This window comes from Eumetopias jubatus, unplaced genomic scaffold (genome assembly GCF_037043125.1).
Source record: "Eumetopias jubatus isolate StellerSeaLion01/CBP00866 unplaced genomic scaffold, mEumJub1_p1.0 scaffold_17, whole genome shotgun sequence".
NCBI lineage: Eukaryota > Metazoa > Chordata > Mammalia > Carnivora > Otariidae > Eumetopias > Eumetopias jubatus.
In genome coordinates this window covers 26470235-26498077 of record NW_028274823.1, presented here as the reverse complement: position 1 = coordinate 26498077, position 27843 = coordinate 26470235, and the positions used below count along the sequence as shown (strand labels likewise).

The following is a 27843-nucleotide window of genomic DNA, read 5'->3' as shown; positions in this document are numbered from 1 at the left end:
CCTCGTGCGGGGCTGCATCTTCGAACACACACCGGGTCGTGTCAAGCCTCCACGTGCTCGCCGGCAAGTCTGAGCTCCCAGCACAACATTCCAGCCCTGGACTCCAGTCCAGCTCTACTCCTACCCCAATCTCTCCCCACGCCCAAGTTCCCACCCTGGGGCTCTTCTCTGCTCCCTGTCATCTGTCACCTGCTCTACTGCTGCCTCCCCAGGGAAAACCTGTCTTTCCTTCCTTCCTCCTGCAGTAACCCAAGGATTAAGAGCACAAGCCCCAGAGACCAGGGTGCCTGGCTCTAACTCCCAGCACCACCAACCCCCGGCCCCATCACCCTGGCTAAGTCTCTCCCTTCTTTGGTAAGACAGGGATGAGTTAATACCTACTTCAGTCGGTTGTGAGGATTAAATGAAATAATACTCAGAAAGCACTTGACAGTGCCAGACACATAGTAAGCCACCCACTAAAACAGATAAACACTTGCTCATGGGTGCATACACACACGCACTCGTGTGCACATATGCTTTAGCATCCCCACAGGGCATTCATTTCATCCTACTTAGACACCCATGTGGGGGCCTCTCTCTTACACTGTAATTCTGCAAGGGCAAGGACTGAGTCTTGATGCCATTCCCCCTACCCCTATCCAGCCCTTCCATCCTATTGAAGCCCTAATTTCCTAGCAGAGGTTAATTTGTCAAGCAATAGGGAGCCACTGAGGGTTTTTGAGCAAGTGATCCAACCAGAGCAGTACCAAGAGAAGTTAGCTCTGGTGTGGGTCTGCCAGGACAATTAGGAGTTAGACTATTAGCCATTTGGGAGCTCCCAGGGTCCAGGACCGAAGGCCTGAGCTGGAATGAGGGCCGAAGAAGTGTGAAGAGAGCTGGGCACAGCACCAGGGAGGTCCACTCCAAAGGAAGCAACCACAACCCTGTCAGCGCTGTGCTCTTCCTAATATGCAATAAACTCCAGCAAGGCGTTGAACAGGTAAGCTCCACTCCCAGGCAGAACTCACTCAGAGCGGGAGGCTCTGGGCTAACTGGCATCTAATTGTCACCTCTGCTAGTTCAAGAGTTACTCAAACAAATTCTGTGATGGAATCCAACCTATGTTCAGATGCTCCTGCCTTTTATGCCTTTTCAAATTCAGAAATAGGCCAGACTTCTACACCAGTGAACCAAGGCACCTGATGCTGAGCTTTCTTTTCCTATTTTTAATTTTTATGACCTTACTTTTTAAATTTTGGGATTGCATTATTGTTTTTTTACTTTGAAAATGTTTTGTTTTGTTTTGACATTTCACTATAACATAAACTCTCTAGGGCAGTGCCAGTTTTGTGTAGTAATATATTCTTAAACCTAGAAAATGCCTGGCACATGGTAGGCATTCAACAAATCTTCGCTGATGAATCAAAGAATGAGGAATACATGTAACATATAACAAATCCTTCTACACTCTGCTCAAAATAAATGCGTGCTACAATTTATCATTTTTAAAATAAAAGAAACGGAAACATTGCGAATAAAGTTCAAATTCCTTTGTCCTCCGACCAATGCCGTGCCTCTCTCCCCATCCTGAAGCGGCCAGTGCCATGAAATTTTGTGTATCCTCCCAGACTGTGTTTTTATACTTTTACCACAAACATATGCAAACATATGTAATACACTACTGATTTGTGAATATTTTTTAATTTACAGAAATGGTTTACTTATAGATGGTAAATGGTAGAAGAGATAACATTTTACTACTTGCTTTTTTTCACTGATTATTGTTCTGGGGATTTTTTCCATGTTGACTCTTACGCGTCTTGTTTGCATTAATTGTACAGAATTCCATCAGATGAATACAGTAGTCCTCCCTTATTTGAGGGGGATACATTTCAAGACCCCCAGTGGATGCCTAAAACTGCAGAGAGTACCAAACCCTATCTATACCAGTTCTTTCCTAAGCATACATAACCATGATGAAGTTTAATTTATAAATTAGGCACAGTAAGAGATTAGCAACAATAATAAAATATAATAATTATAACAATATGCTGTAATATAGGCATACCTCATTGTATTGTGCTTTACTTTATTGTGCTTCATAGATATTACATCGCTTACAAATTAAAGTTTTGTGGCAACCCAGGTCAAGCAAGTCTGTCAGCACCTTTTTTCAATAGCATTTGCTCACTTCGCATCTCTGTGTCATATTTTGGTAATTCTCACAATATTTCAAACTTCCTTATTATTATTATATTTGTTATGTGATATTATCTGTGATAAGTGATTGCAACTCAGTGAAAGCTTAGATAATGGTTAGGATTTTTTAGCAATAAAATTTTTTTATTTTTTTGTTGAAATTTATTTATTTATTCTGGAGAGAGAGAGAGAGTGCAGAGTGGGTGGGGAGGGCAAGAGGGAGAGAAACAGAGAGAGAACCCTAAGCAGCCTCCCCACTGAGCATGGAGCCAGATACCAAGCTCCATCTCACAACCCTGAGATCATGACCTGAGCCAAAAATGACCGAGCCACCCAGGTACCTCAGCAATAAAGTATTTTTAAATTAATGTACATACATTTTTTTTAGACATAATGCTATTGTACGCTTAATAGACTACAGCATAGTGTAAATGTAACTTTTATATGCACTGGGAAATCCCAAAATTCATTTGACTCACTTTATTGAGATACTTGCTTTACTGCAGTGGTCTGGAACCAAACCTGCAATATCTCCAAGATTTGCCTGTAAAAGTTACGCGAATGTGTTCTCTCTCTCTCTCAAAATACCATCACAAAATATAAGATGATCAAATGCCTATGTGATCAGATGAATGAGGTGAGCTGAATGAGGTACTCATCATGACGTAGTGTTAGGGTACATATTGACCTTATGATCTAATGTTGGAAGGAGGATCATCTTCATCTCCTACGGTTAACCTCGGGTAACTGAACCCACAAGAAGCGACACTGTGAGTAAGGGAAGACTACTGTATACCATACTTATTTATCCATCCTCCTCTCCTGGGCATTTGTATTATTCCAAGGGGTAGCCAAAGTTCACATAATACTCCAGTTCTCTTCCCTCCCAGGCACGTGATGGGATTGGGCTTCCTCAACAACTTGAGGCTGTCTGTGGCCAGATGACTTCTTTGGCCAGCAAAATGTGCTGCTTGCAGATAGATGTATTTATTTTTTTTAACTGAAGTATACATTCAAAGTGCTAAAAGGAAAAAATCTACAGCCAAGAATATTCTATCCAGCAAGGCTTTCATTATGAATAGAAGGAGAGATAGAGTTTCCCAGGAAAACAAAAGTTACAGGAATACATGACCAGGAGCAAAACCAGCCACATCCCCATCACACATGATGCCATCGGCCTGTGGGTCCCAACTCCACAGTCCAGCCGCCCTCCTGCCTGAGTCAGCATGCACGGCCAGCCACCTGCTCAATGCCAAGTCAACACGCCTTCCCCTCAGACTGACAAGGACTCAAACTGACACTCTTCCCCTCAAATTCCAGCCCCTGTGCTCAAGTTTGTGCACAAAAGTGGGCATAATTATAACAGCAGAATGAAGCAACCCAAATAGTGACACTATTTCGGTGGAATATATAGTGGATAAAAGGAGTGTGCGAAGCTGAGAACGTCTCCAACAAGCACATCAAAGAACAATACATACAGCATGATTCTGGTTACTAAAAGAAACAAATCCGGGAAAAATAAAACAAGACGAAGTCAGAGAGGGAGACAAACCATAAGAGACTCTTAATCATAGGAAACAAACTGAGGGTTGCTGGAGGGGAGGTAAGTGGGGGATGGGGTAACTGGGTGATGGAGGGCACGTGATGTGATGAGCACCGCATGTTATAGAAGACTGATGAATCACTGAACTCTACCTCTGAAACAATAATATACTATCTGTTAATCAATTAAATTTAAATTTAAAAAAGAACCCCCCAAAAAACTGAGGTATATAACTCATATATCATTAAGTTCACCATTTTAAACTGTATAATTGGTATTTTTAGTACATTCACACTTAGGCAACCATTACCACTAACTAATTGCAGAACATTTTCATCACCCCCCAAAAAGAAACTGAATTAGCAGTCACTCCTCCTTCCCCAACACCTAAAAACTACTGATCTACTTTCTGTTTCTATGGGTTTGCCTATTCCGGGCTTTCCTATTAGTGGAATCCCACAAAATGTGGTCTTTTGTGTCTGGCTTCTTTCAATGGGCATACGATTTTCAAGGTTCATCATCCATGCTGAAGTTATGAATTAGCACTTCATTCCTTTTTATGGCTTCATAATATTCCATGGAGAAGTATTCCGTTGCCACTGCCAGACACTGCTGCACTCACTTCCCCTGCCCGAGGGACTGTGGGAACACCCTGGAGCCTTTGTCAGACTCACACACCGAATGCCTAGAAGGAGCAGACATCCCTATTCATCCCAATGGACAGGGACTCTAAGTAAGAAACAAAACTTTGGGGCTCTTTGTTCCTGTAACATAACCCATCCCGTCCTGACTGATACGCCAATTTTTCACTCTTATAAATACACAGCAATAAAAATCCTTGTATGTGTCTTTCTGTGTGCATCTGGGAAGAGTTTCTCTAGACCCTGAGTCTAGGGTATCCACCTAGAAATGGAACCTAGGTCATAGCATATGTGCACTTTCAAATTTACTAGACATTTCCAAATTATCTTCCAAAGTGGCTGAAGCACATCAACTTCCACCAGCAACATAAGAGTGTTCCCACTTCCCCATAGTCTAACCAACACTTGGTATTGTTAAGACATTTCATCCTGTGCTTTCCAACAGGGAATCAGATAATCTCTTGAATAAAACTGCTAACTGCACTCAATGGTATAGAATATACCAAATATTCTGGTTAGAAAACCCCTTATGATGCATCTTCTGCCCTTTTTTTTTTTCGCATCTTTCGCTTTTAAACATTACTTTAGCCTGATACTCGACAATAGGTTGAAAAAAACTGCAAAAGAAAACAATGTTCTTGAATTAATTCCACAAACACCAGGAATGCACAAGGGCCTTCGTTGTAAATATCAGTTCTCGTTGTATGGATTTAGATACAGATGGAATAGAAGAATGGATTAATTGTGGACAGACCTACCAGACATAACCCCCAGATTCTCTTACCTGTCAATGTCTCTTCAATAATGTATCCTACAAAAATAGTACCCCAAATTCCCAAAGGTATGCATGTTTAGGGCAGCATTGTTCACAATAGCAAAAAAAAAAAAAAAAGTTGGAAACAATCCAAATGTTCATTAATGGAGGACAGATTTCTTGCTATCTACTTCTGAACTTTGCTGAAAGTAAGATAATAAATTTCCATACGGTTTATGACAGTTTTAGCTGGGATTTTGTTACTTGCCGCTCAACACCTCCCTCCTAGACTCACCCGTTTTGCAGTGGACCACCTCTAGCTAGAGGAGACAAATGCAGTCTGACTCCACACACAGAATACTCCAGAGCAATTGGCAACTTCCCCATCAGCTGCCCCCAAGAGAGAAGTCCCATGACCCTGCGTCTCAAGGGAAGAGGCTGGCCAGGAACCCGGCAACTTTCACCAGAACTTGGTAAGGGGGCTGGGGAGTTAGTCAACATTAAAAACAAATAGAGATGCTTTTATCCTCTCTCCCCATTCCTCCCGGAAAGAGAGTCCCTGGGGGACAGATCAGTAAAGGCTTTTGCACAGTTTCCACCCTTCCCCCAAGTTGCTGACCAGGCCAGAGGAAGGAACGGGAATAAACCGCAGGCAAGTTCAACATTTTCCTACAAGACCCAGCCTCAGCCAGCTTCAAGGTGCTGAGGTAGGGGAGAAAATCCATATGCCCCACAGGGTCGGGAGAGGAAATGCTCCAGTGGAACCTGCATTCAGGACCACAGGCCAGCCCTGCTGAGGCCACGGTGAGGGTTTGTGCCCAGAGCTCCTCAGCCACCACAGGGAATGAACCCAGCTCACCCTACAAGCCATCGAAAGGGCTGATGGTGGATGAACCTTGAAACCATTATGCTAGTGAAAGAAGCCAATCACTAACGACCACATGGAACAGGCAAATCCACAGAGTTAGAAAAGAAATTCATGGTTTCCAAGGGCTGGGGACCAACTGGAGGAGGGGGCTTGTAAGTGATGGCTAAAGCTTCTTGCTTTTGGAGGTAATGAAAATGTTCTGAAATTGACTGTGGTGATGGTTGCACAATCCTGTGAATATGCTAAAAGCCACTAAATTATACACTGTGAATGGGTCAGTTGTATGGTATGAGAACTATATCTCAATAAAGCTGTTCCCAAAAGGGAGGGGGTCTAACAGCACCAACGTGAGCCGTCTGCCTCTATCATCCAGGGAGCTCAGCCAGGTCGCCAAGCTCCCACTGCTGCCTGAGATGGTACCATTAAAAACGCTTCTATGCCACCAACTCTAGGAGTTTGTGCTACTTTCATTATCCCCATTTTACAGATGAGGAAACTGAGGCTCAGGGAGATTAAATAATTTTCCCAAAGTCACCTGGTCTGTAGGGGGCTCTGAGTCTCCTATAACTACTGCACTACACCACACCCTAATCCAAGTCAGCAGAGAGCCAAACAAATCCACAAGGGTTGACACTGTATTAGATAACACCTAATATCCCTAGTATTAGGGCTGGGAAGTTACCAGAGGATGATTATGGAAAATTTGTGCTGCTCAGGCTGCCTTGCGTGAGTCCGCCTGCTTCCCATGGTCCACCTTGGCTGATATTGGGGACACGTGGGTGGGGCAGAGATGGCCCTTTAAGATTCTCAGGGACACTGGCCAGAACTGTCTGCTCCCGAAGAACTAGTTGGAGTCATTGAGCTGGCTGGGTACCAGGGGGGGTCCTCTCCCAGCAGCTTGGGGAACCAAAGAGAATTGAGCCCCATGAGTAAATCCCAAATGGCCCATACAGACTCGCCTCTGGGGCTGCAGATTCCGTGGGATTTCCCACTGTCCTGACGTGAGCTCTCGTGGACGAGAACAACCAGGAAATCCCAGTGGCCCCACGGCCTCTGTCTGCCAAGAACTCACACTGACGAAATGTCCACCCTCTTTTCCTTCCAGGAATCCAGACCCTGCCCGTGCCTGTTAGCAGGTCAATCACGTCGCAGGTAACACTGACAGATCTGCATTGCCCCATGTCCGCTCGTCTGGACACGTAACCTCACTGCCAAAAACCAGGAGGGGGATGGGCTCTTGGGGGATGAAATGTAGGTGTCAGTTTCCTAACTGGACTAAAATTTCTACAGTACCCTCCCGGTGAGGCCCAGGGAGGTGATCTCAAAGACTTCTCTCACTTCCTCCATGCCTCTTCTCCATGCTCCCCTGGCTTTTGTGCAGTCCCTCCTCCATCTTCACCCCGCTACAGATCACAACACCTCCGTGCTGGGACTGGGTCCCCTGGCATGTCTACACCAGCCTCATGCAGCGCCGGCCCCCCCCCCCCCACCACCAGCCATCCTGCTCTGGAGCTTCATCTTCCATGGCCTCTGCTGAGGCTGGACGCGAGGTTTACAGAGCACGTTTCCCAGAGCACAGGACAGCCCTTCCTGCGGAGCCAGAGCCACCACAGAATCCCACCTCCCAGCTCACCCTTCTCAGATCAAGGAGGCAGGAGAAGGTAGGACTTAAGAGGCTCGTCAGCTCCCGGCTCTGCCACTTCCTGGTTGTGACACCTTTGAGTAAGTGACTTACCCTTCCCGATTCCCAGTGTCCTTACCTATAAAATGGGGAGTAACTTGATATTTCTTTTGCAAGAGGAAGGTGAGGTCTGTGGGAACCTGCCTGACAGAAGAGCCACTGGAAAAAGGAGGAAAGGTACTTTCTGTAGGTATATGTGAGGATCTAGGAGATGATTTTATACCATCTGAGTTTTCTTGGGCCCCCTAGCCTGGCCAGGAGTTCTCAAGGATAAAAGATGGCCCAGGAATATGCCTGATGGACAATGACACAACATACAAAACATACCATACCCAAACGTGCACACATAAACAAACACACACACACCACATACACAAACACCTGCCAACACACACAGGTATACTACACATCCCCAAATACACATGTACTACACACACACATACACACACACACTCTCTCTCTCTCTCTCTCTCTCTCCTTTTCTCCCTTATAAGGACACCCAGTCTTGCCATAATTTCAAACATAAGCACAAGAAGCTTTAATGTTCATAACGTCCAAATCCCCGCCAACCAGCCAGATGACAGCAGATACAACTAGCCAGATACAGACAGGAATCTGACAACAAACCCCAGAGTGTCTTGCTCACATTTGTCCCCTTGCACCTGAGGCAGAAAGGCTAACAGCCCGCAACACTTACACTGCCTCTCCCAGCCTGACCTGTATGGATAGAGACACTTGATTTCTATTTATCCCTAAATCCCTTTGTTTGTTTCTCTCTCTCCTGGGGCAAGTCCATATAAGGTCAGAGTCCCATCTCCAAGGCCAAACTTCTCTCCCTGATGTCTGCATTGACTGGGCTCCCTCTCTGATGAGCCCCTCTAGAAGCTGTTGTACTGATAAGTATTCTTCAGCCCTGTCCACTCTGATTCACTCCAGAAACTGCCCTCTTATTAGCTAAAAAGACCTACATCAAACAAGGACCCTTTCTGACTCCTCTATAACAAGAACCCCAGAAACCTCCAGAAAGACAGCATGGCCCAGGGGACAGAGTCACAGACAGAGGTTTCCAGTCCTAGCTCCACCACTTGCTAGCAGGAGAAGTTTTGCTATCATAGTTTGGGTTCATCCCAAAGCAGACTCTAAGACAAGGTCGTGGGTGCAGCTTGCCTGTTAGGGAGACGATTCTAGAAACCCCAGGTGAGGAAGTACAGAAAGCGAGGCCAGGAAAGGATAAAGGCCAATAAAGGGGGTTAATGGGCAGGTCACTGCTGTGGGCATCTGAGGCTCAGTCCTGCTGGGGATCTTCCGATGTTCTGGCTGGAACTCACCTCAGAATCCTCCCAGTGAAGAGCAGGCAGTCGAGACACCAACTCCTATCCTCACCACCTGAGGGCAACCTCCTGGGATGATAATTCACCCCTGTTCCTGCCCCTCCTCAAGTGCGCCTGCTTGGGGAGAGCAAGCTTCTGTGGTGCCATGGGCTGGAGAAAGCCCTCACACAAAGAGGTGAGGTGGGGACAGGAGGCCCCAGCTGCAGGCGAACTCAGGTGAGCCCAGGGGATACCGGATGGGGCATCAACAGTGTCCTCTGTACTTACAGAAGCCATGAGTCTCTCTGAGACTTTCGTCATCTGTGGAACAGGCAGGAGACCCATATTGCTTCCTAGAGGGCCCCTCAGCAGCAGAGATGAAGTTTGTGAGCTCTGCAAGCCAGGACACTGCTGGTACCAGCAGAAGGTACTCTGGAAGGGCAGCCCTGCCAGCCGCCATAAACACCCAGAGGCTGCTCATCATGCAAGAGATGCAGAAAAGAGTGTAATACAAGGCTCGCAGCCAGAAAAGCCAGCCTGGACTGACCATCCTCCCAGTGCCTTTGCCAAGCCTTGAAGCTGCTTAAGTGGCTACTGTGTGGAGTGACTACTGGATACCTTACACCATCTCGGGTTCTCATTAGTGACCTGACAAGGAGGGCACGGGCACCACCGGCTGAGGAAACTGAGCTGGGGGGTGAAGCTACTCATCCGCAGACACTCAGCTAGGGAATGCTGGGGTCGGCATTCAATCACCTGCTGATCTGAATCTTTACGCTTCTCTTTCTCTAGAACGTGCCACAAGCCCCATCCAAGATGCCTCCGTCACAAACACCATGGGCCTCTCATGGGCTCTAAATATATACACAGCAGGCCCCAGAGGTTCCGGGCTGATGGGAAGCAGACTCCACCTGCTGTGCGGGCTCAGATAATGACAGGGACGCTTAGGTAGCACTAACTCTCTCCAAGGCATGGTTAGAAGTGCTTTGATCATCATGGTCTCGTGTAATCCCCCCAGCAATGAGGAAGGCACTGTTACTAGCCCCATATTACAGAACAGGAAACCGAAGCAGAGAAGTTAAGCGACTTGCCCAAGGCCTCACAGAAATCAACGGCAGAGCTAAGGGCAATCTGGTTCTGAAGCCGCGGCTCTAACTTCTTTGCTACTTCCCTTCCAATGGTGCAGACTCATTCTCTTCACTGCCTATTAGAAGGTGACATCCCCAGATGTTGGAAATGAAACTGCAGTTGACCTCTCTCCTTGGACAAGAATTGACAAAGGTAGCATGGAGAAGACAGGATACCACACCAAGACAGGACACCTCTCTTAAAAGAGCAGGCTCCTGGGGAGACAGTGCAAATGCTCCATCCTGAGTGGGGGTCTCTTTACTGAGGGGTTGGTGCGCTCACAGTGGCACCTGGCACTGCAACCCAACACAATTGGGATCGGGTGCTTTTTTTCTTCTTTTGGAGAGTGATGACTTTCCGGTCTAGATGCTCTAATGGGGGTTCCTAGTATAATCTTTCCAAAAGGGAGGATACAGGGCGCCTGGGTGGCTCAGTCGGTTAAGCGACTGCCTTCGGCTCAGGTCATGATCCTGGAGTCCCGGGATCGAGTCCCACATCGGGTTCCCTGCTCGGCAGGGAGTCTGCTTCTCCCTCTGACCCTCTTCCCTCTCGTGCTCTCTATCTCTCATTCTCTCTCTCTCAAATAAATAAATAAAATCTTAAAAAAAAAACAAAACAAAACAAAAGGGAGGATACATTCAAGAGAAAGCCAAAGACAACAAGAGTTTCCCAGAGTATGGAGCCAGGGCGAAGCCAAAGCAGGCTGGTCCATGGGGAGGTTGTGGAAATCAAATGGAAGAACATCTTGGGGCTCACACATGAACAGAGATAACAAGTCAACCCCAGGGGGGATCTGCCCACAGCTGGAGGCAGTCCTTGGCCACAGACTCGGTCTTCTTTCCATTTCTTACATTACATCAGCAGAACCACTGCCAAGTAGAATAGAAATCCCAGCTCTCCATTTTCAAGCCTCCGTCCTGCTTTATAACCAGCTCTACCCCCACCCCCAGTCCCTCAAGTGTAAGTGCTGAATGCAGGCTAGAAACAAAGCCAAGCAAATTAGCAGCGCCACACAGAGTCAGGTTAGAAGGAGAGTAGTTCTGTCAGCTCCGGACCTGCACGCAGGATTGATTCTTTGAGGGGATGTCCTGCCTTACCTGCCAGTAAGAACACATGCTATTCCACTCATCAAGCTCTTACTCTGTGCCTGGCACCATTTTGAGGGCTTTACCTGTATTAACCCACTTACTCCTCACCACCAGCCTGAGGGATGCTTTTATTATCCCCATTGTACAGATGCGAAAACTGAGGTGTGAAGAGCTTTAGCACCTCCCCCTAAGGTCACGAAGCTCCTGAGTGGCAAGGGTGGGATTCGAATCAGGCAATCTGGCTTCAGTGATTCCACTCCAGCTGCCGCTGTAGCACTGGTCATACCCCTCTGCTGTGATCACAGACCATCACCTGCTTTACAGAGAAGGAAACGGAGGCTTGGAGTTACCCAAGGTCACCCGCTGAGTGGCAGAGCCAGGAGCCACACTGACATCAGACTCGAGCTTGAGTCTGTGGCCACCATGAGGACCTGCCTCACTGCAGGGCAGGAAGGGACAGTGCCAGTGGGTGGCCAAGAGGCCAGCGATGCTTGGGAAGAGGGCACGCCAGGGCACACCAGCTGGCTAGCAAGGCAGGCTCGGTAGGGCAAGCCAATGGGCCCCCAACGCCCCAGGCCATTATACCCAGAAGGGGCAGGGCCAACGAGAGCCAGGCGCTGTTGACAGACTGGCAGCCGACAGAGGTCATGTAGTCAACAGCTGCTGTTTATTTTGGGGCCTGGAAGGAGGGAACAGACTGGTTAGGATCCACGTCATTCCAACAATACACTCAGCAGGGCAGGGTGGGGAGGGTGCCCCCCTCCTAGCTAAAGCAACAGCCCAGCCACCTGCTGGGCTTTGCAGAGAGTTGAATGGTCTAGGTGTCAGAAACATCTTACCAGACACTCTAATCTGGCTTCCACCAGCACACACAGTGTTCCCCACCTCCCCAGCCCCATGTGCTGGACTTGTAAATGGCCCAAGAAGATAACCCACACACAGCAAACCCACCCCCTGCAGGGTCGGGTTCCAGGGACAAATGGTTTTTCCTGTCTTGGGAACAAAGAGGGGCCACTCCTGCTGGCCACCCATGGCTTTGGTTCCCTGATTCTGACACTTGTTAACTCCATTCTTGCCGAGTGGAGGACACCTGATGACAAACATCCTGCACGTAAGGTCTTCTCCAGATGGCCGACCTGGGCTGTGGCAAGGCTGGCTGGCAGGATTCCCTGAAAGGCCAGGAAGGAAGAGGTTTCCCGAAGGATTCTGGAGCCCTGCTCTGCCTCTTCCTTAGCCTCTGATCTTTGGCCTCCATTTTCTTATCAATACCGTAAGAAACACAGTAGCGCTTTTCTCCTTGGGTTGTTGTAAGGATTAAAGGAGTAAAGTGCCTACAAGAATGGCCGGCACATGGGGCGCCTGGGGGGCTCAGTCAGTTAGGCGTCGGACTCTTGGCTTCAGCTCAGATCATGACCTCAGGGCTGTGAGATGGAGCCCTGCATCGGGTTCCACACTCAGCAGGGAGTCTGCTGTAGATTCTCCCTCTGCCCTTCTGTCCCCCGCTCACACCCCCCACACAGAATAAAGGAAAAAAATAACATCTTAAAAAAAAAAGTGGCTGGCACATATTGCTGCCAACATCGTCGTCATCATCATTGTCCCCATTTAGCCTGTGAACTCTGCGCACTGGAAGCCAGCTTTCCTGGATAGAACACAGAGTTTAGGTTTCCAGGCTAGCCCATATACAGATGAACTGGAGACATCTGGTTCTTGCAGCTATCAGTCCATCTACTCCACGGACGAGAAAGGTTGTGGCGAACTAGCCTGAGAATTTTAACACCACTTACAATATTATATCGATAGGAATATATATATTTTGAATTTCAAACAAGCAATTCCTATAGTTGTAAGTTAAAAGCTGTGGTTCTTTAAAAAAAAAATAGGAGTGGGGTAGGAGAAAGGGGCTTTAACAGAATGAAGCTTTGTCCATGTATGTGTCCCACTGATCAAAGACCTACTGTGATCCAGACCTTCTGCCAGCACGGGGAGAAGGTGTTAAAGATGCCTTAGCAGGAGCATCCCACCCCCCGCCCCGCAACCCCGGCTCCCAGCTGGAGGAACTGCTTTCAGCACGGTGCCTTGTGCACAGTAGGGACAATCTCAAGGTCAGTGAAATACCCTAACATGTGCACTGCCTTTGGGGTCTTGGAGTTCCTGTCCATGACACTGCTGAGTTTCCCCAGAGAGACCCTCTTAGGGGATCAGGGTCAAACCCCAAATACAGTCCCCTGGAGCAACCTCCCTGCAGTTTTTTGGGCAGTTTCAGTCTTCAGCAAGTCCCGAGCAAGCACTGTGCCCGTTGCCAGGAGGAATACAGACCCACCTGGCCCTCTTGACCTGGACCCCACTGCCCAGGGCTCTCCCCCTCGCCTCTTCCACTTGGTCAAGCCAGTCCGCTCTCTGGAAAGGCCAGGTCGAGTCCCACCTCAGGGCCTTAGCCCTGGCTGTGGCGTCTTCCTCAACAACTTTCCCCTGAATATCTGCATGCCCTCCTTCCTCATCTCCCTCAGACCTGACTCAAAAGTCACTGTCCAGTGGGGACATCCTGGCCGCCCTCGAGGAAATAGCACGGCAACTCCCACCACCGCAGTCTCCTGCCGCCTCACCCTGCTTAACTTTCCGGACAACATTTATCCTCCAGCTAACACACTCTATATTTGACCTAAAAGAGGTTTACTCATTGTTTCCCTTCCCCTATCAGAATGTAAACTCCCAAAGGGCAGGGATTTTTATCTACCCTGCTGTGCTCCCAGTGGTTGGGACATAGTCAACATTGAAATGTTGACTGGATGACTGAGGATCACATCAAGGTCCATCCCTCGAGGAGCTTTTCCATCCACCAGGCACCCCAGACAGGGGCCTGCCACAGGCTGGCCAACCGAGGCCAATCTTGCTAAATGTTACATGAGTAGTAAAAATGATGAACATCATAAAAATTCACACACAGGAAATATTGTAAGAGGACACGTCAGGGAAGCTTCTGGAAGGTGACAGAAACCGAGTAAGACCATGAGGGAAGACCATGCTAATAATGGTTAACAGTAACTGCCATTTACTGAACAGCTGTCTTACGTCAGGCACAGCGCAGAGTAACGATCATATGGGCTAGGTAGTATTGTTATTCCCATTTTACAGATCAGAAAACTGAGGCCCACAGAGGTGCAGAAACTTGACGACGTACGAAAAGCTACTAAGAGGCTTCCGAGCAGGAGCCCAGGTAGCCGAGGCCATCGCTGCCCTGCCCCCAGGCTCTTGCTCTCAAATTCCCACTGCTGGCTCCTGAGGCCCTCTCTGGCTGCCAGAGCCGAGGCTAGCCTGAGCAATCCACAGGCTGCAGGTGCCTAGAAGTAAACTCCCCCCTACTCCCAACCACAGCGCCGTGGCCACCAAGCCATCATCCCCAAGGACAGGGTGTAGAGCCCCCATCAGCTGGGGCATCTGAAGGGCCAGGCCTTCCAAAAGTGGCTCTGGATAGGAGTTCAAGGGGAATAAAAAACTGAATCCCAAAATAGAAGCCAGACCTTGCCAGGGATTCAATCTCAGCTGCGAGAGGTTTGTTATCTTATCCCAACCACCAGCTCCGACCATATCAAGTGTTGATGGCGGGGCTCGGTGGGGAGGTCAGAGGAGGCAGAGGACCCAAGGGTTTAATCCTGACCCTTTACGTGTCATCTGGGGACCCACGTGGTGTGCTTCCTAGCCCCCCAGCCTCGAAGTCCTCAGGAGATGAAGCCATGTACGAAGCCACAGGTCCCCAGCCTCCCATGCAACACACACTCCACACACTGCCCCTGGGTCCACTCCTTTTCTTCAGACTCAGGGCCAGGCTCTCAGCGTTCCATACCCCGGCAGAGCCATAAATCATGGCCATGACCCCCACGGGTGCCTGCAGCAGAGGGCAAAGCACAGGAACAGAGAGGGCAGAGGAAGTGCAGCTAGTTCTGACGCATACGGATGCTTCCAGCTGGCGGCAGGAGTAAAAAGAGAACTCCCAACTAGCTACCCGGCCACTGGAGGCAATCTGTCAGATCTCCAGGGAGCTCAGGACACCACCCTGCCCCTCGTAGGCTCTGTTTGCTGCAGAGATCTGGGTTCAAACCTCACTGACTGCTGTGTGAGAGAGAGCAAGATGCAGCACCTCTCTGAGCCTTGCTGGCCTTGTCTACAAAACAGGGCCAGGGCTCATGGTGGGTGCAGATTAAAGGACACAGTGGGCGAGAAGCCCTAGCCCAGGACCTGAACCTAGGAACGGCTCCACTCACACACACACTCTGACTCAACTTCCCCACTCCCCCTGCCTGGGAGCCGTGACGTCCAGAAACCGTGGGGGAAAGGAGGCTGCCCTTCTCCAGCTGCCAGTGAGTGATGACTGAAGTAAATGATTAATCCCAGCTTGAACCAAAGTTCAGACATTGTTTTATGATAGACCTTAACTCTGACAGAGGACCTGTTTGCCAATCCGCCGGGGCTCAGGACAGCAGAAATTTCTGGGCGGTCACTTCTGGAACCCCTGCCCTCCCTGCCAAGTGACCGTGTCCCTTCCAGGTGCTGGGCACCATGTTGAGTGCTCACTGAATCGATTCCAGCCCAGGAGAGAGAATTCAGGAAAGAGTTTCACTCTCTCGGAGTCCCGCCGCCAGCACCGTGCCAGGCCGGCGAGGCTGCCTTCTCTGTTGTTACAAAGAGAAATTCTCCCACACAGGCAAGGCCCTTAAAATAGCCCTTTGGGTCTGGGCCATCAGGAAACAGAATAAAAGCTCGGTCGGAATGGGGCCTACCATGAAAGACTTTCCAAAGCAGCCACTTCAAACACCAGGGACAATCCCTTCGAGCTCAGAACCCTTAGGTGGGCAAAAGCACCTAGAAAGGCAGCCTTTCTCAACAAAGATCGCTTTTGCACAGAGGACAACATGTCCGGGCAGCAAAAGCCCCTGCTACCCCTGGGGCAGCCCTGGAGAGGGACCTAGTGTGTAAAGCACGCTGACGGCATGAAGCAGGCCCAGGCCGGGGGCAGGGGGTCCAACACGCCTGGCTTTGTGCACGACGAACAATGCAACCTAAACTTTCTGCACCTCAATTTCCATATGAGTAATATGGGGTTAAAAATGCATGCCTTCAGGGCTGGTGTGGGGACCAGAGATTATAAGTAAAATGCCTAGCAGTGCCTGGCATAAAACAGGAATTCAGTGGGTGCTAGCTGTAGGATGATGATGTCCACGAATGAGAAGCCACGGTCTCCTTTATTACCAAGTGAGAATATTCCCCGCAAAAAAGGAACAGTGAGGGCTCCCTACCAGGGACCACCCGGGATAGGCCAAAGTACAGACCAGCCCACACCCACTCAACCCCGTGCCCCACCCGGTACACCCTGCAAGTTCACTGTACCCCACCCCTCTCTCCCCGGAGTTAAGAGTGATCGATTTCCGCCAGGCTCCAGGGATCCCAGAGAGACTGGAGGGCCCCACATGCCCCACTCATAATTTATGCTGCACTGACACACAGAGGAAGGGACTCTGTCCCCACCCCACCACGTCCCTCCACCCAGGCTTGGGGAGGGTGGCTTCCTCACCAGCCAAAGGGAAATGACAGCAAAGGGCCAGAGAAAGAGCCAAGTGGAGGGGCATAACACCCAGCTGTTTCCCGTTTGCAAACTCAGCGCCTGAGGTCACTTCCTCTCCTCAGGTAAAAGCAGGGGGAGATGTGACTGGAAATAGTCCTGTCTCTTCCCATTCACAAAAAGGACAGGCATGGAAAGAAGCAAAGTATAGTTCCCAGAGGCGGTTTTCTAGAAGATGTCTTCAATGAGGGCCTACAGTGAACCTAGTCCACCCTGGCTACGAGGCTTCTCAGGGGAGGTAGCATGGGTGGGAAAACTTGTATGAAAATTCCCCAGAGGTCAGGAACAGCTCCCCTTTGCAAAGCATCCCTAGCCCCACTCGAGTAAGAAGCCCGATTGAGGATAACTTGGGACCCTCCCCACAGCTTTTTTTTCCCCCTGGGCCCAGCCCTTCCCCACGCAGCTGTCACACCCACCCTCCCCTCTGCAAGGCGGGCCAGAAAGGAAGCAATCACCCCATTTCCTAGATGGACAACTGGAGATCTAGAAGGGGGGAGGGGACATGTGGAAGTTCTCACATCTGCAGAGGTCAACCAGCCAGGCCTCAGGTGGGATCTCCTTGGGGCCGGGTCACCCCAGGTATAAGATGGGATTAAGGGGCCATGAGGAGCTGTGGGGACAGGGCAGCTTTTGGAGCCAGTGGGCCCCTCTCCATGTGCAGCTTATTAGCTGCATGGTGTTTGGCAATTTATGTAAGCTCTCTGGGCTTCAGCGTCCTCACCAGTACGACGTGAGTGCCAGCATTTGGGGGGCTGTTTTGAGAGTTTCCATGTAAAACTCTCAGCACGTAGAAAACATTCAGAAATGTTAGCTGTTGTATTTATTATTACATTCCCCCTAAAGAGTCAGGCTTACTGGAATATCTGGCAGTGTGGCGGGGGTTTAAATCAAGAGGTGGTTTGAAGCATCATATTTAAAACTAAAACCGGGGCGCCTGGGTGGCTCAGTCGTTAGGCGTCTGCTTTCGGCTCAGGTCGTGGTCCCAGGGTCCTGGGATCGAGCCCCGCATGGGGCTCCCTGCTCCGCGGGAAGCCTGCTTCTCCCTCTCCCATTCCCCCTGCTTGTGTTCCCTCTCTCGCTGTCTCTCTGTCAAAAAATAAATAAAATCTTAAAAAATAAATAAATAAACATAAAAATAAAACCAGAGAGATGTTGAAGTCAAAGGCAACATTAGTGTGAATGTTTGGGGTGACAACCTAGGCTCCCAGCAAGCTGTTTAGGACTAGCCCCCAGGCCCTACAAGGATGGGGGTTTCCTGGGGCAGCCGGCCGGCTCAATCGGTGGAGTGGGAGACTCTTGATCTTGGGGTTGTGGGTTCGAGCCCCATGTTGGGGGTAAAGTGTAACTGAGAAAAAGAATAAATAAATAAGAAGAAAAGAAAAGAAAAAGCTAAAAGGTATTTAAGAACAAAAAGGTTAGGGGTTTCCCCTCTCGTGCCCCTGGGGTGCGTCTGCGGCAATGCTGGGGAACGCAGACGGCAATCACCCCACACGGCATACCACTGCGGCACCGGCCCACCGGCCAGGGCCCTCCACGGGTGACGCCCCAAGCCGCCTGCAGCTCTCCACACTGCGCTCCATGCTGCTCCCTCGTCTCCTCCTCCTCCTCCACCCTTCCCCCGCAAGACATCTGGGGGGCAATCAACTTTTACGAGGCTGCCTGACCCCTCCACGTAAGAGCTATAAACAGAGAGGTCTGGGCTCCGGCCTGCCCACTAGAGAGTCCCCAGTGCAGAGCTAGAGAAAGGGCTCCAGTTCTTACCTCTGTTCCAGCCACGGCTGCAAGAACAACCCCAGCTCTGGGGCCCACCAGAAGGACCCCACAGGGACAGTCGGCTTCCCCTCCCCACAACAATCCTTGGGAGAAGAGGCTTCTCCCAAAGATTACTGTGTAGTAGTCTACACAATAAACTGAATTACCTCCACTGGTATCTGAGGCTCTTAGAAGCTGGCCCTGACCTTCCTCCTCATCCTTCTCCCCCACATGGCTTTGGCCCACATTTTCCTTGCCTGGTCCACCTCCAGCACCTTGGCTTTTTCCTTTCTTGGAATGCCCTTCCTTCCCCTCTTTTCCCACCTAAATCCTAATTGCTCCTCAAAGCCCCTCGTGAGCCTGCCTTCCCCAGCCGGTCTTCCCTGAAAACCCCAGTTCACAGAGAGCACTCCCTCTCCTGAAAAGCTTTAGGACTTCATTATTATTAAAGCAAATACCTACGCTGTGCTTCACATACACCGGGTACTGTTCTAAGCTCTTCACCTTTATTAACTCATTTAATCATCACCGCAACCCTATGAGCCAGGTCCTGGTTTCCCCCTTTTTTTGAGCTGCGGAGAAAGGGGCCGCTTGCGCTGGGCCCCATGGTAGCCAGGGGTGGAGACAGGCTTCCAGCCCAGGGACAGCAGAGCCCATGTGCTCTCCCGCAACACGGCCTTCCAGACACGCATGTCACCTTCTCGGGAGGAACTACCCTCACTCGGTTATTTTCATCCCCCTCTCTGATGGACCCAGCTCTGACGGGAAAGAGAGCCACAAGCTCACAGACTTCCGTGTCAGAGACCAGGGTAAGAATCCCAGCCTTGCCAATTACTCTGAGAGTCACAAGAACACTCTGAGCCTCAATTTCTACATCTGCAAAGTGGGGATGAAAACACCTCCCTACCTCACACGGTTGCTATGTAGCTCAAATAAAAGGCCGTCGGAAAGACACCTTCCACACTGCCAGGCACATAGTAGGTCCTCACATACTGATTCTTCCCCTTCTCTCCTCACTGTGCATCTTGACACCCTCACCGGACTCTGCTCAGCCCTTGCCAAAGTGGTGCCTCACCTAGCAGTTACTCGGGGCCGCGAAAGGGGCCTTCCTTCGGTCTGCCGTCCGGCCCTCCCGTGCACATGCCCGGGCCCTTGACCTCTCCATTCACCTGCTTTCCTGTGACTGACTCCGCTACAGGCAGCAATAGCCTGGCCCCGGCGATAAGTCACATGCAGCTCTGGGAATCACCTCTTGAAATGCTCATCACCTACTGGATGCTTCCATTATTTTTGGCAATTGCCATGGCAGAGAACACCTCTGGCCCTGGCCCTGGCTCAGAACCTATTTCCAAAGCCAGAGCTCCACCTCATTTCCCACACACACCCCTTGTCCTTCCTGGATCCCTGTCCTAAACCACTATCCCTTTCCTGGATTCTCAGAACTCAGGAGGAGTAAGTGTGACTCCTGTACATATAGCTCTATTATTCGTTTGATTTTGTTTAATTAGGAGGCAAAAGGGAACAGAGTTGCCTCTTTGACTTTTTTCTGGCCAAGAACTGGTCTGGTCAGTGACTCAGGCTGAGGAAATTAGAAGGCAATTTCCAGGGGACTGCTGTGCGATCCCAAAGTCCTAACACTCCTCCAATTCCTGGCCTCTGCTGGCCATTAACTCATGCGGGCCCCGGAATATCTCTTTGGAAAATGCAGTGGCTGGCACTTATATTTCTGGAGCTGGACTCAGTCTCCTATGACATCAAATAGGCTTATTTTTCCCTTCCCTTCACCTCCCCTCTGCCTGCCACCACACACGGTGACTGCAATCCTGATTTGTCCCCCCCAAACCCTCACTCAGCTCCCAAAAGGGTCGTGATACATGGCTGGTTGTGCTCCCTGTTCCAACGGCCAGTAGGATGTGGTTGGTTTTCCATGAGCAGGAAGCTTGAATCACCCCTGGATCACTTGCCTCCTTGGAAGGAGAAGAAACTGTTCTTGTGCATGTGTGTGTGTGTCAGAGGGAGAGACAGAGAGAGACAAAGAGAGAAAGAGAGCAGGCAGGAGCGCTAACCCATGTGCAGCGCTGACCTTGGGGCTAGCGTCCTATTGTGATCTTGCCCTTCCTGAACCACCTCTTTACTCCTCTCCCTCAACTCAAGTCCCTTCCCTTCTCCGGCCCAGCTTACCAGGCAGGCCCCACTAGATCAGCTCCAGGAAGCCCTCCAGGTCTGAACAGCTGTTCCTTGTTTATCTGTTTCTCTTGTGTGTTGGGTGTTTTCCACGGGGCATGTCGCCCAATTTCCCATCCCACTATGAGCAGCTGGTCCTTCCTTTTCGCCTCAGCCTTTCCTTTTCTCTCAGCTTCACCTACCAGATCCTAAGCGAACTCTAGCGTTCTGGTGATCGCCAGATGGAAGGAACAGCAGATGGAAACAAGTGTACACTGAACGTGCTTGATAGGGGCCAGGTACTAAGGAGAACGCTCTACCCGAAATTATCTCAATTTTCCAAAAGTCCTGTGAGGTTACGAGTGAGGAAACTGAGGCCCAAAGTGGCCAGCCCCAGGGTGGCACAGCCAGGAAGAGCCAGAGGCTGGATTCGAACCCTGATCTGCCCCACAACACTAGTTCGGGAATGGAACCGGCCCCGACAAGGCCCTTTCTGCAGCTGCATGTCCTTCCTCCCGTAATGCTGGATCCACACTCTAAGGGCTTAGAGAAAAACTGAAGGGCAGAGAAATGAATGGGTCTGGAGCCAATTCCTAAAAATGTACTCCCAGGACCAAGACCGAATTCTGCGATGATCTAAACACACAGGAGAATGTACTATTTCCACAGTGTTGATCCTTAAATTATCACCTCCCGCAATAGCGGGGACCAGCTATCATCCTCGATCTGCTCCGTTCTCCCTGCCTCACCGTGCTCGCCCTCCACTGCCTCCACAAACTCACCTCTGTAGTATGAGGTGAACGGCCCATACCGTGAGGCGGTCCTCCATGACACCCCACACTGCTCTCGCGAGGACAAGCAAGCCTGAGCCTGGTCTCCCCACGATGACTCAAGTTGACGAAAGGGCCCCATTTTAGATTCATATCCTCCTTGGGAGGCAAGCTAACCTGAGTTTACGAAGATCTGTCTTGTCCTAACTGGGAGACTCCAGGCAATCTCCAACCTCTCCAAGTTCACCCTTCTGTCTAAAGGACTCAAAGAACCTACCCTGGGTTAGAGTACATTAGGGTACATTCAATGAACTGTCAGAATCACACGAATTCACACATGTTAAGCGTGTGGCACCACCAGCTGTAGTAACTACTAACACTGGCTATTATTTACATTCCCTAAAGAGTCCTGTAGAGGGGAAAAAAAAAAAAAAAAAGAGTCCTGTAGAGGATCAGAACATTCATGACTGATACTTGTCTGAAATAATCAGGAAAGGAAACCACTCTAAAAGCACAATGCCTCCCAAATCAAAACAAACCATCTGTTTGTTCTAGAGAAACGAACTTCTCTCCACCACCAAAGGACTCGACATACGCCTACACACGCATGTGAGTGACACGCATGTGAGTGCAAAGAATTATGGTAAACCTGCACTAGTAGCCTTATGGAAGACTTTGAAACGGAAGTTATCTGCAGGTTGCATCCAGCATATCAGGACCATTTGAGAGACAAGTAGCCTGAGGCCAAAGCCACTTTACCTAAGGTCTCCCCAGCCAGGCACAGCTCGTAAAAGCTAAGAGAGGAACCCAACTCCAGGCCAGGAAGCCTGGCCTAAGCAGCAGGTGCCCACTTTCCCCAAACCCCATCCAAGCAGGGGCTTGGCAGAGAGGAAGGAAGCAAGGGCTGACAGCACCATCCAAATGATAGAAGCCACTTGCCCGTCTTTCATAAACAGACCCTTGGTGTTCAGGCAGCTCCCCTCGTCCTGGAGACAAGCACATCCTTTGCTGGATGTCCTGAGAAAAAGTTCTCAGTGTGTTCCCAGTGTTCTGGAGCCAGCAGAGCCCCTCCTGCTTGGGCCCCAGGCCTCCCATCAGCCAGCTCTAGCTAACGTGCACATCCCATAAAACCTCTCTGCTCTGCAGTTTGCCAAACCACAGACTAAGAATTCACCGTCAGTGGAGGAGAGGCGGGAAGGGGGCATGCTTCTCCAGCACAGAGGGCTTCCAGAACATCTGTGACTTGGGTGCACCAGAGTACCTTACCCAGAACACTTGACCTTCTGGTGTGTGGTGTCCATTGTGCAAGGGCCAAGAGAGGCGGAGATCCTAAGCTTCAGAGGCACAAGCTCCCCCAACCTGCTCCTCCTGCCCCTCTGAGCCCCGCTGACACTTTCTATTATGGGGCCCCCTCTCCTTATATTATGTCCCATTGATGCCCCAAATATGTAGGAACCTCTGATGATCACCAGATATCCACCAGATCACCTAGTCAACTCCAACCAGACTTAGGGTACTTGGATGAACAAAACCCACACCATGGGCAAAATGCCAGGCAAACCCAGGTGCTATTAAGAGCTGTGTTGCAAGTGACTTTACCCCTGCTGGTTTTCAGTTTCCCCATCTGTAAAATGAGGGGTTGAGCCTGAGGAGTCCTGCCAGCTCCACAATTCCACAACATGTAACACTTTCTCCTTTAATTGTTTTCCACAACTTTAGTTTAGAGCTCTGTATGGCCCCAGCTGTTCAGTGACATCACTCCCTGCCCCAAACATAATGTCGATTCTTACATGGGAAGCAGAGATGTCCTGGGAAACACTGTCCACAAAAAGGGAGGAAATGATCATTTCAAGGGAATTAGACAGGACTTCTTTTGTGTTTCTCACATAGAACAAGTTATTATCAATCTTAAAACCCAAAATCTTTCTTTCTTTTTTGCCAGACCATTAATAGCTGCTTTTCAAAAGTGCTTTCTTAGTCAGAATCTCACCAACAATAAGCTACCATTTAGTGAGTGCTTGTTATATGCCAGGAACTGTGCTAAGTGCTTTTCATGGATGATCTCATTTAATTCTCCAGACAACCCTATGACATAGGTACTATTATCATCCTCACTTTGAAAATGAGGAACCCTGAATCCCTCAGAGGTTAAATAACCCGCCCAAAGTCACAAAGCTAGTTAGTGGCTGATCCAGGCTTTGAACAAGACCCTCTGCCTCAGAGCCCCACAGCTAACCACCTTTCAGTACTGTCTGTGGTGGGTTCCCAGTTGCTTTAGCAACATTTCTGGCTTGTTGCCAGCGTACCCTACCTTGTAATCTCAGGCATCACTGGTCAGAGCTAAGATGTGAAGTTTCACCTAAAATCAAGAGCAGGGAGAAAGCAGCTGCCTGGGTCCCAGAGCAGAGAGTGCCATCTGTTGAACGTAGGGCCAGGCTTAACTGAGAACTAGAAAACAGAACCGCGAAAACTTAGCTTGTGACATTTGAGAAAAACGGTTAGGAAGGCCGACTTGATACTAAGTGCTGGGATGTGCAAAGGCACATCTGTACCTGGAGTAGGGTGACCATACAATGCCCCGAGTCCTCCAAAAGGAGCTTTCTTGAAATGGCAGCTTTCTTGAATTGAAGATGCTTGCTTGCTGAGCCAGATAACACAAAAGGAACAACTCTCCCATGGGCACCCACCTCTCTGTCTGGTCCAGGAACCAGACTCCTTAGCTTACCTCCTCTCCAATCTGAGCCCAGGCCCATTTACTCCACTCCAAAAAAACAAAGCAAACAAAACAAAAAACAAACCCAAAGTTCAGAGCTACTGGTGATAAAGACAGAAGAGTAGCCTGAGGCTGACATTGGCACAAACCCCAGTCCTCTTCAAACAGGAAAATGAAAGGCATTTCTCAGAGATCAATGTGCAGCCTAGGGCAGCAACCTACAAGCTGTTTTGTTTAAATTAATGCTTTGAGCATTCTAAATACTCCTTTAAGTGCCTAATTTGCAAATAAGATGCAGTCCTTCTGCTTTGGGTGCCCGGCTGGCTCTTCTATCTCAAGTACAGGAGCAAAGCGGTTCAGACAGGCGTCCTCAGCCATTAAGGACACCATGTTTACTTCCTAAGGTGCGAAGGATGGGAAGACAGGACCGGCTGAGATGAAAGGGGGACGAGGTACACAGACCCCGGAGCTCAGCTCAATCAACCTTAGCCCCTTCTCATTAATTGTGGGGAAGGAAGGGGGAGGGGCAGCCGGCCGTTCCTTGGAGACCACAGCAAACATTTGCCTCCTCGTGTCTGGAGACGGAGCATCACTTAAGAGGAAATGAACCCGGTTAAGGGTCACGTCCAGAGAAGGGATAAAAGGAAAAGCCACAATTCTCCTCACACCGACGGACACAATGACTTTAACAAGGAAACCAAAGCTCGGGGCTGAGGGTGGAGGTGGGGCAGGGGGCGCGGCGGCTTCGGCCCGCAGACCCAGGCCTAGGGAGGCAGAGCCCAGGGCAAACGTGGGAGCACAGCGCGAGGCGTCCTTCCCCTGGGCGAGCCTCTGAAAGCATCGCGGTCCGTGTCAGCTTGAGCGACTCAAGCCCCCAGGGAGGGCCAGGGAGATGCTCTTTCCCAACGGAGCTTCTCAGCGAGGGTTTGACGAAAGCTCCCCCCACCATCCATCAAAGCTCGGGCGGACAGATGACTTCACCGTTGTAACAGACAAGGGCAGCCACTTGCCAATTCCAATGCCAAAAAAAGAAAACGGGGGGCGGGGGGAGTGGAGAAAGGACAGAGAAGGCTTCCCTGGAGATCACAGCCCTGCGAAGGAACTCCACAGCCAAGGGCTGCCCTGTGGGCACTCAGCTCCGGGACTTAGCGGGTGGGGCAAGGGGCCCTCCGGGGGGGGTGTCCTCCGGGGGGGGTCTCTGGCCAACCCCCCGCAGGGTTCGGTAGGGTCAGTACTCACGTAGTGCTTGGAGGGGTTCCTCCGCTTCTCCACGTCCACCACCGTGGCATCTTGCACGCAGTAGGCCAGCATCTTCCCCCCCCCACAAAGCGAGTGGCGCCCTCCAGCGGCGTCACCTTCTCATCCCGGTCGGGCTCCCGCTTCTTGTCCCGCTTCCCGGGTCCCGGGGCCACCCGCCACTCCGGCCCGGCGCGCCGCTGCCCGGGGTCCCGGCGCTCACAGGTACGGCCCCGGGGCGGGGACGGTCCGGGAGGGTACGCGGGCTCCGTGCGCCCCGGGCGGCTCCCAATGGGCCTGCCGCGCGCCCCTTCCCTCCCGCGCCGCCGCCGCCGCAGCCGCCGCCGCCGCCGCCGCCGCTCTCCGCCTCGCCCGCCCGCTCTCTCCGCCGTCCGCCGCCCCGTGGGTCCGGCGGGAACTGGCGGAGCGGAGGAGGGGCGGGGGTGTGTCCCGCCGGCGAGGGGACGGGGCGGGGGCCCCGGAGCCTGCTGTCAGCGCGCTGGGGAAGGGCTGGCGGCGCCCCTTCACCGCGCTCCGGCTCCGGGGGGCTCGGCGCTGGCGGAGGCTGTGGGCGCAGGAGGCGGAGGCAGGGCCCGGCCGGCAGGGAAGGGAAGGGAGGGGAGGGGAAAGAGGGGAAGAGCGCGGGGAGGGGCTCCAGGCCCGGGGGAGGGGCTCGGGGCGGCGGGGAGGGGGCTGCAGCCCTGCCGGGGAGGCCAGGGTGCGCCGGCGCGCCCCCACCCAGCGCAGAGCGCAGCCCGCGGCCTGGCAGGGCGCAGGGCTACTTCGCCCAGCACAGAAACTCGAGGTGGCTTCGGAGGGAGGAGGGGCGGGGGGAAGTGAACCCAGCGCGCCCCCGTCCTGGCTTTCCGTCTTGGAGCGGATTTGTGCCTTTTTGTCCCCACCTTTACGTCCCCCTCCCACTCATATCCCCAGATCCTTGTAATGAAAAGTAGTTTATTACCCCGCTGTTACTGCCCAGGCTCCCCGAGGAGGAGACGGGAATGGGGAAAGGGCCGGCATTAAATCCTTCAAACCAGAGCCTCTTTTGATAAACCACCTGCCCCCCTGCGGGTCACAAAGGGTGAATTCTCCCCGGAAATGTGATCGATCCACTGCCTGCCTGACTCGTCCATCGATCTGGGCCCGTGTAACTAACCTGTGACATCATTTACCAGTGAGGTTACAAGACGCTGCATAACACCACCGCCTTAAGCCTGGGACTCCCCTGACACCCTCCCCTGGTGGGGGAAGAGGGAAGGGACCACCCAATGGTGGGAAAATCCACTAGATTGGCCCCCCCACACTACACCCCTGTTCATCATTGGCCCCAGGCTCTGGATTTCTCACCACTTCTCCCTCTGGTCTGGAAAACTGACTTGTGGCCACTTGTCCATCCAGGGACTTGGAACACAATTACTATCTAATTGAATTTACACCCCCTCCCAGTCTATTTCATCTATTCTTTTTCATTCTAGTTTCAAATATTTAAAGAGGTAGTGCTTTCACAATTAATTCTATTGTTTCACAAACACAATAAAGCTTTGTGACCATGGACCAATGTAAAAACATCTGAAATGGGGACAAAGAGTTTTATGACCTTATTGTATTAACAGTTTCTTCCCTGCACTGTCAGAACCCACGTACCAATCTAAGATTATTCACACATCTGCTCCGTACAGAGTACCCCACTATTCATCCTTCTTGATAAAGGATGCTAGAACACCAAGGGACGCCACTATCTAAATATTTGACCTTGAGCAAATCATTTAATTTAATGCCACAGGTATTAGAGTCACCTTAAGGTTCTCATTTGTCAAATGTGGGTCCTGAACTAAATGGTCTTTTAAGATTCCTTCCTCCATATACTTCAAACTCTGAGCAATAGTAACTCCTGTGGGCATAGTTTTGAGTTCTTTGTTTTTCATAATTACCTGGTATGGCTTTTGACATTTCAAAAATAAATAATGCATCGACTAAGCACCTCTTCTGTGCTAGTTCATAAGACATTAAGAGACAGAAGAGAGAGTGAGAGAATTCAATTAATGTTTGTGGAACTGAAAACTGAATCCAATTGACAAATGCTTATCCCGTCCCTCAGAGCGGGGAATCCAGTTGAGAAACAGGGATATTATTAAGTCAGTATCTAATAAAATGTGCATTAGGACTCCAGAAAACGGAGGCTCGGAGCAGTCAAGGGGAGCTTCATGGAGGAGGCTGTCCCTGTGCTGGGCCCTGGAGGATGCACAGTTTGAAACACCTTGGAATACTCTGCCTCCTCGGAACTCTTCTGGGCCAGCAGCCCTTGCCCTGAGCTGTCCTGACATGTGTGTATTTGTCCATAACAGACTTCATTTCCTCTGAAAGCACCTCATGACTAGGGACTAGCTGTAAGCTATCT

At 50.6% G+C, this 27843-nt stretch overlaps 1 protein-coding gene across 2 annotated transcripts in view; it reads right to left on the bottom strand.

The window, feature by feature from the left end:
• The window catches only part of SH3PXD2A (SH3 and PX domains 2A), a 227836-nt gene extending 202316 nt beyond the window's left edge, over positions 1-25520 (bottom strand). For both annotated transcript variants that reach the window (XM_028098787.2, XM_028098789.2), the window contains exon 1: positions 25449-25520. In XM_028098787.2, coding sequence (XP_027954588.1) covers positions 25449-25520 — 72 coding nt within the window. The remainder of the gene's footprint in view (positions 1-25448) is intronic.
• Between the last annotated feature and the right edge of the window lie 2323 nt (positions 25521-27843).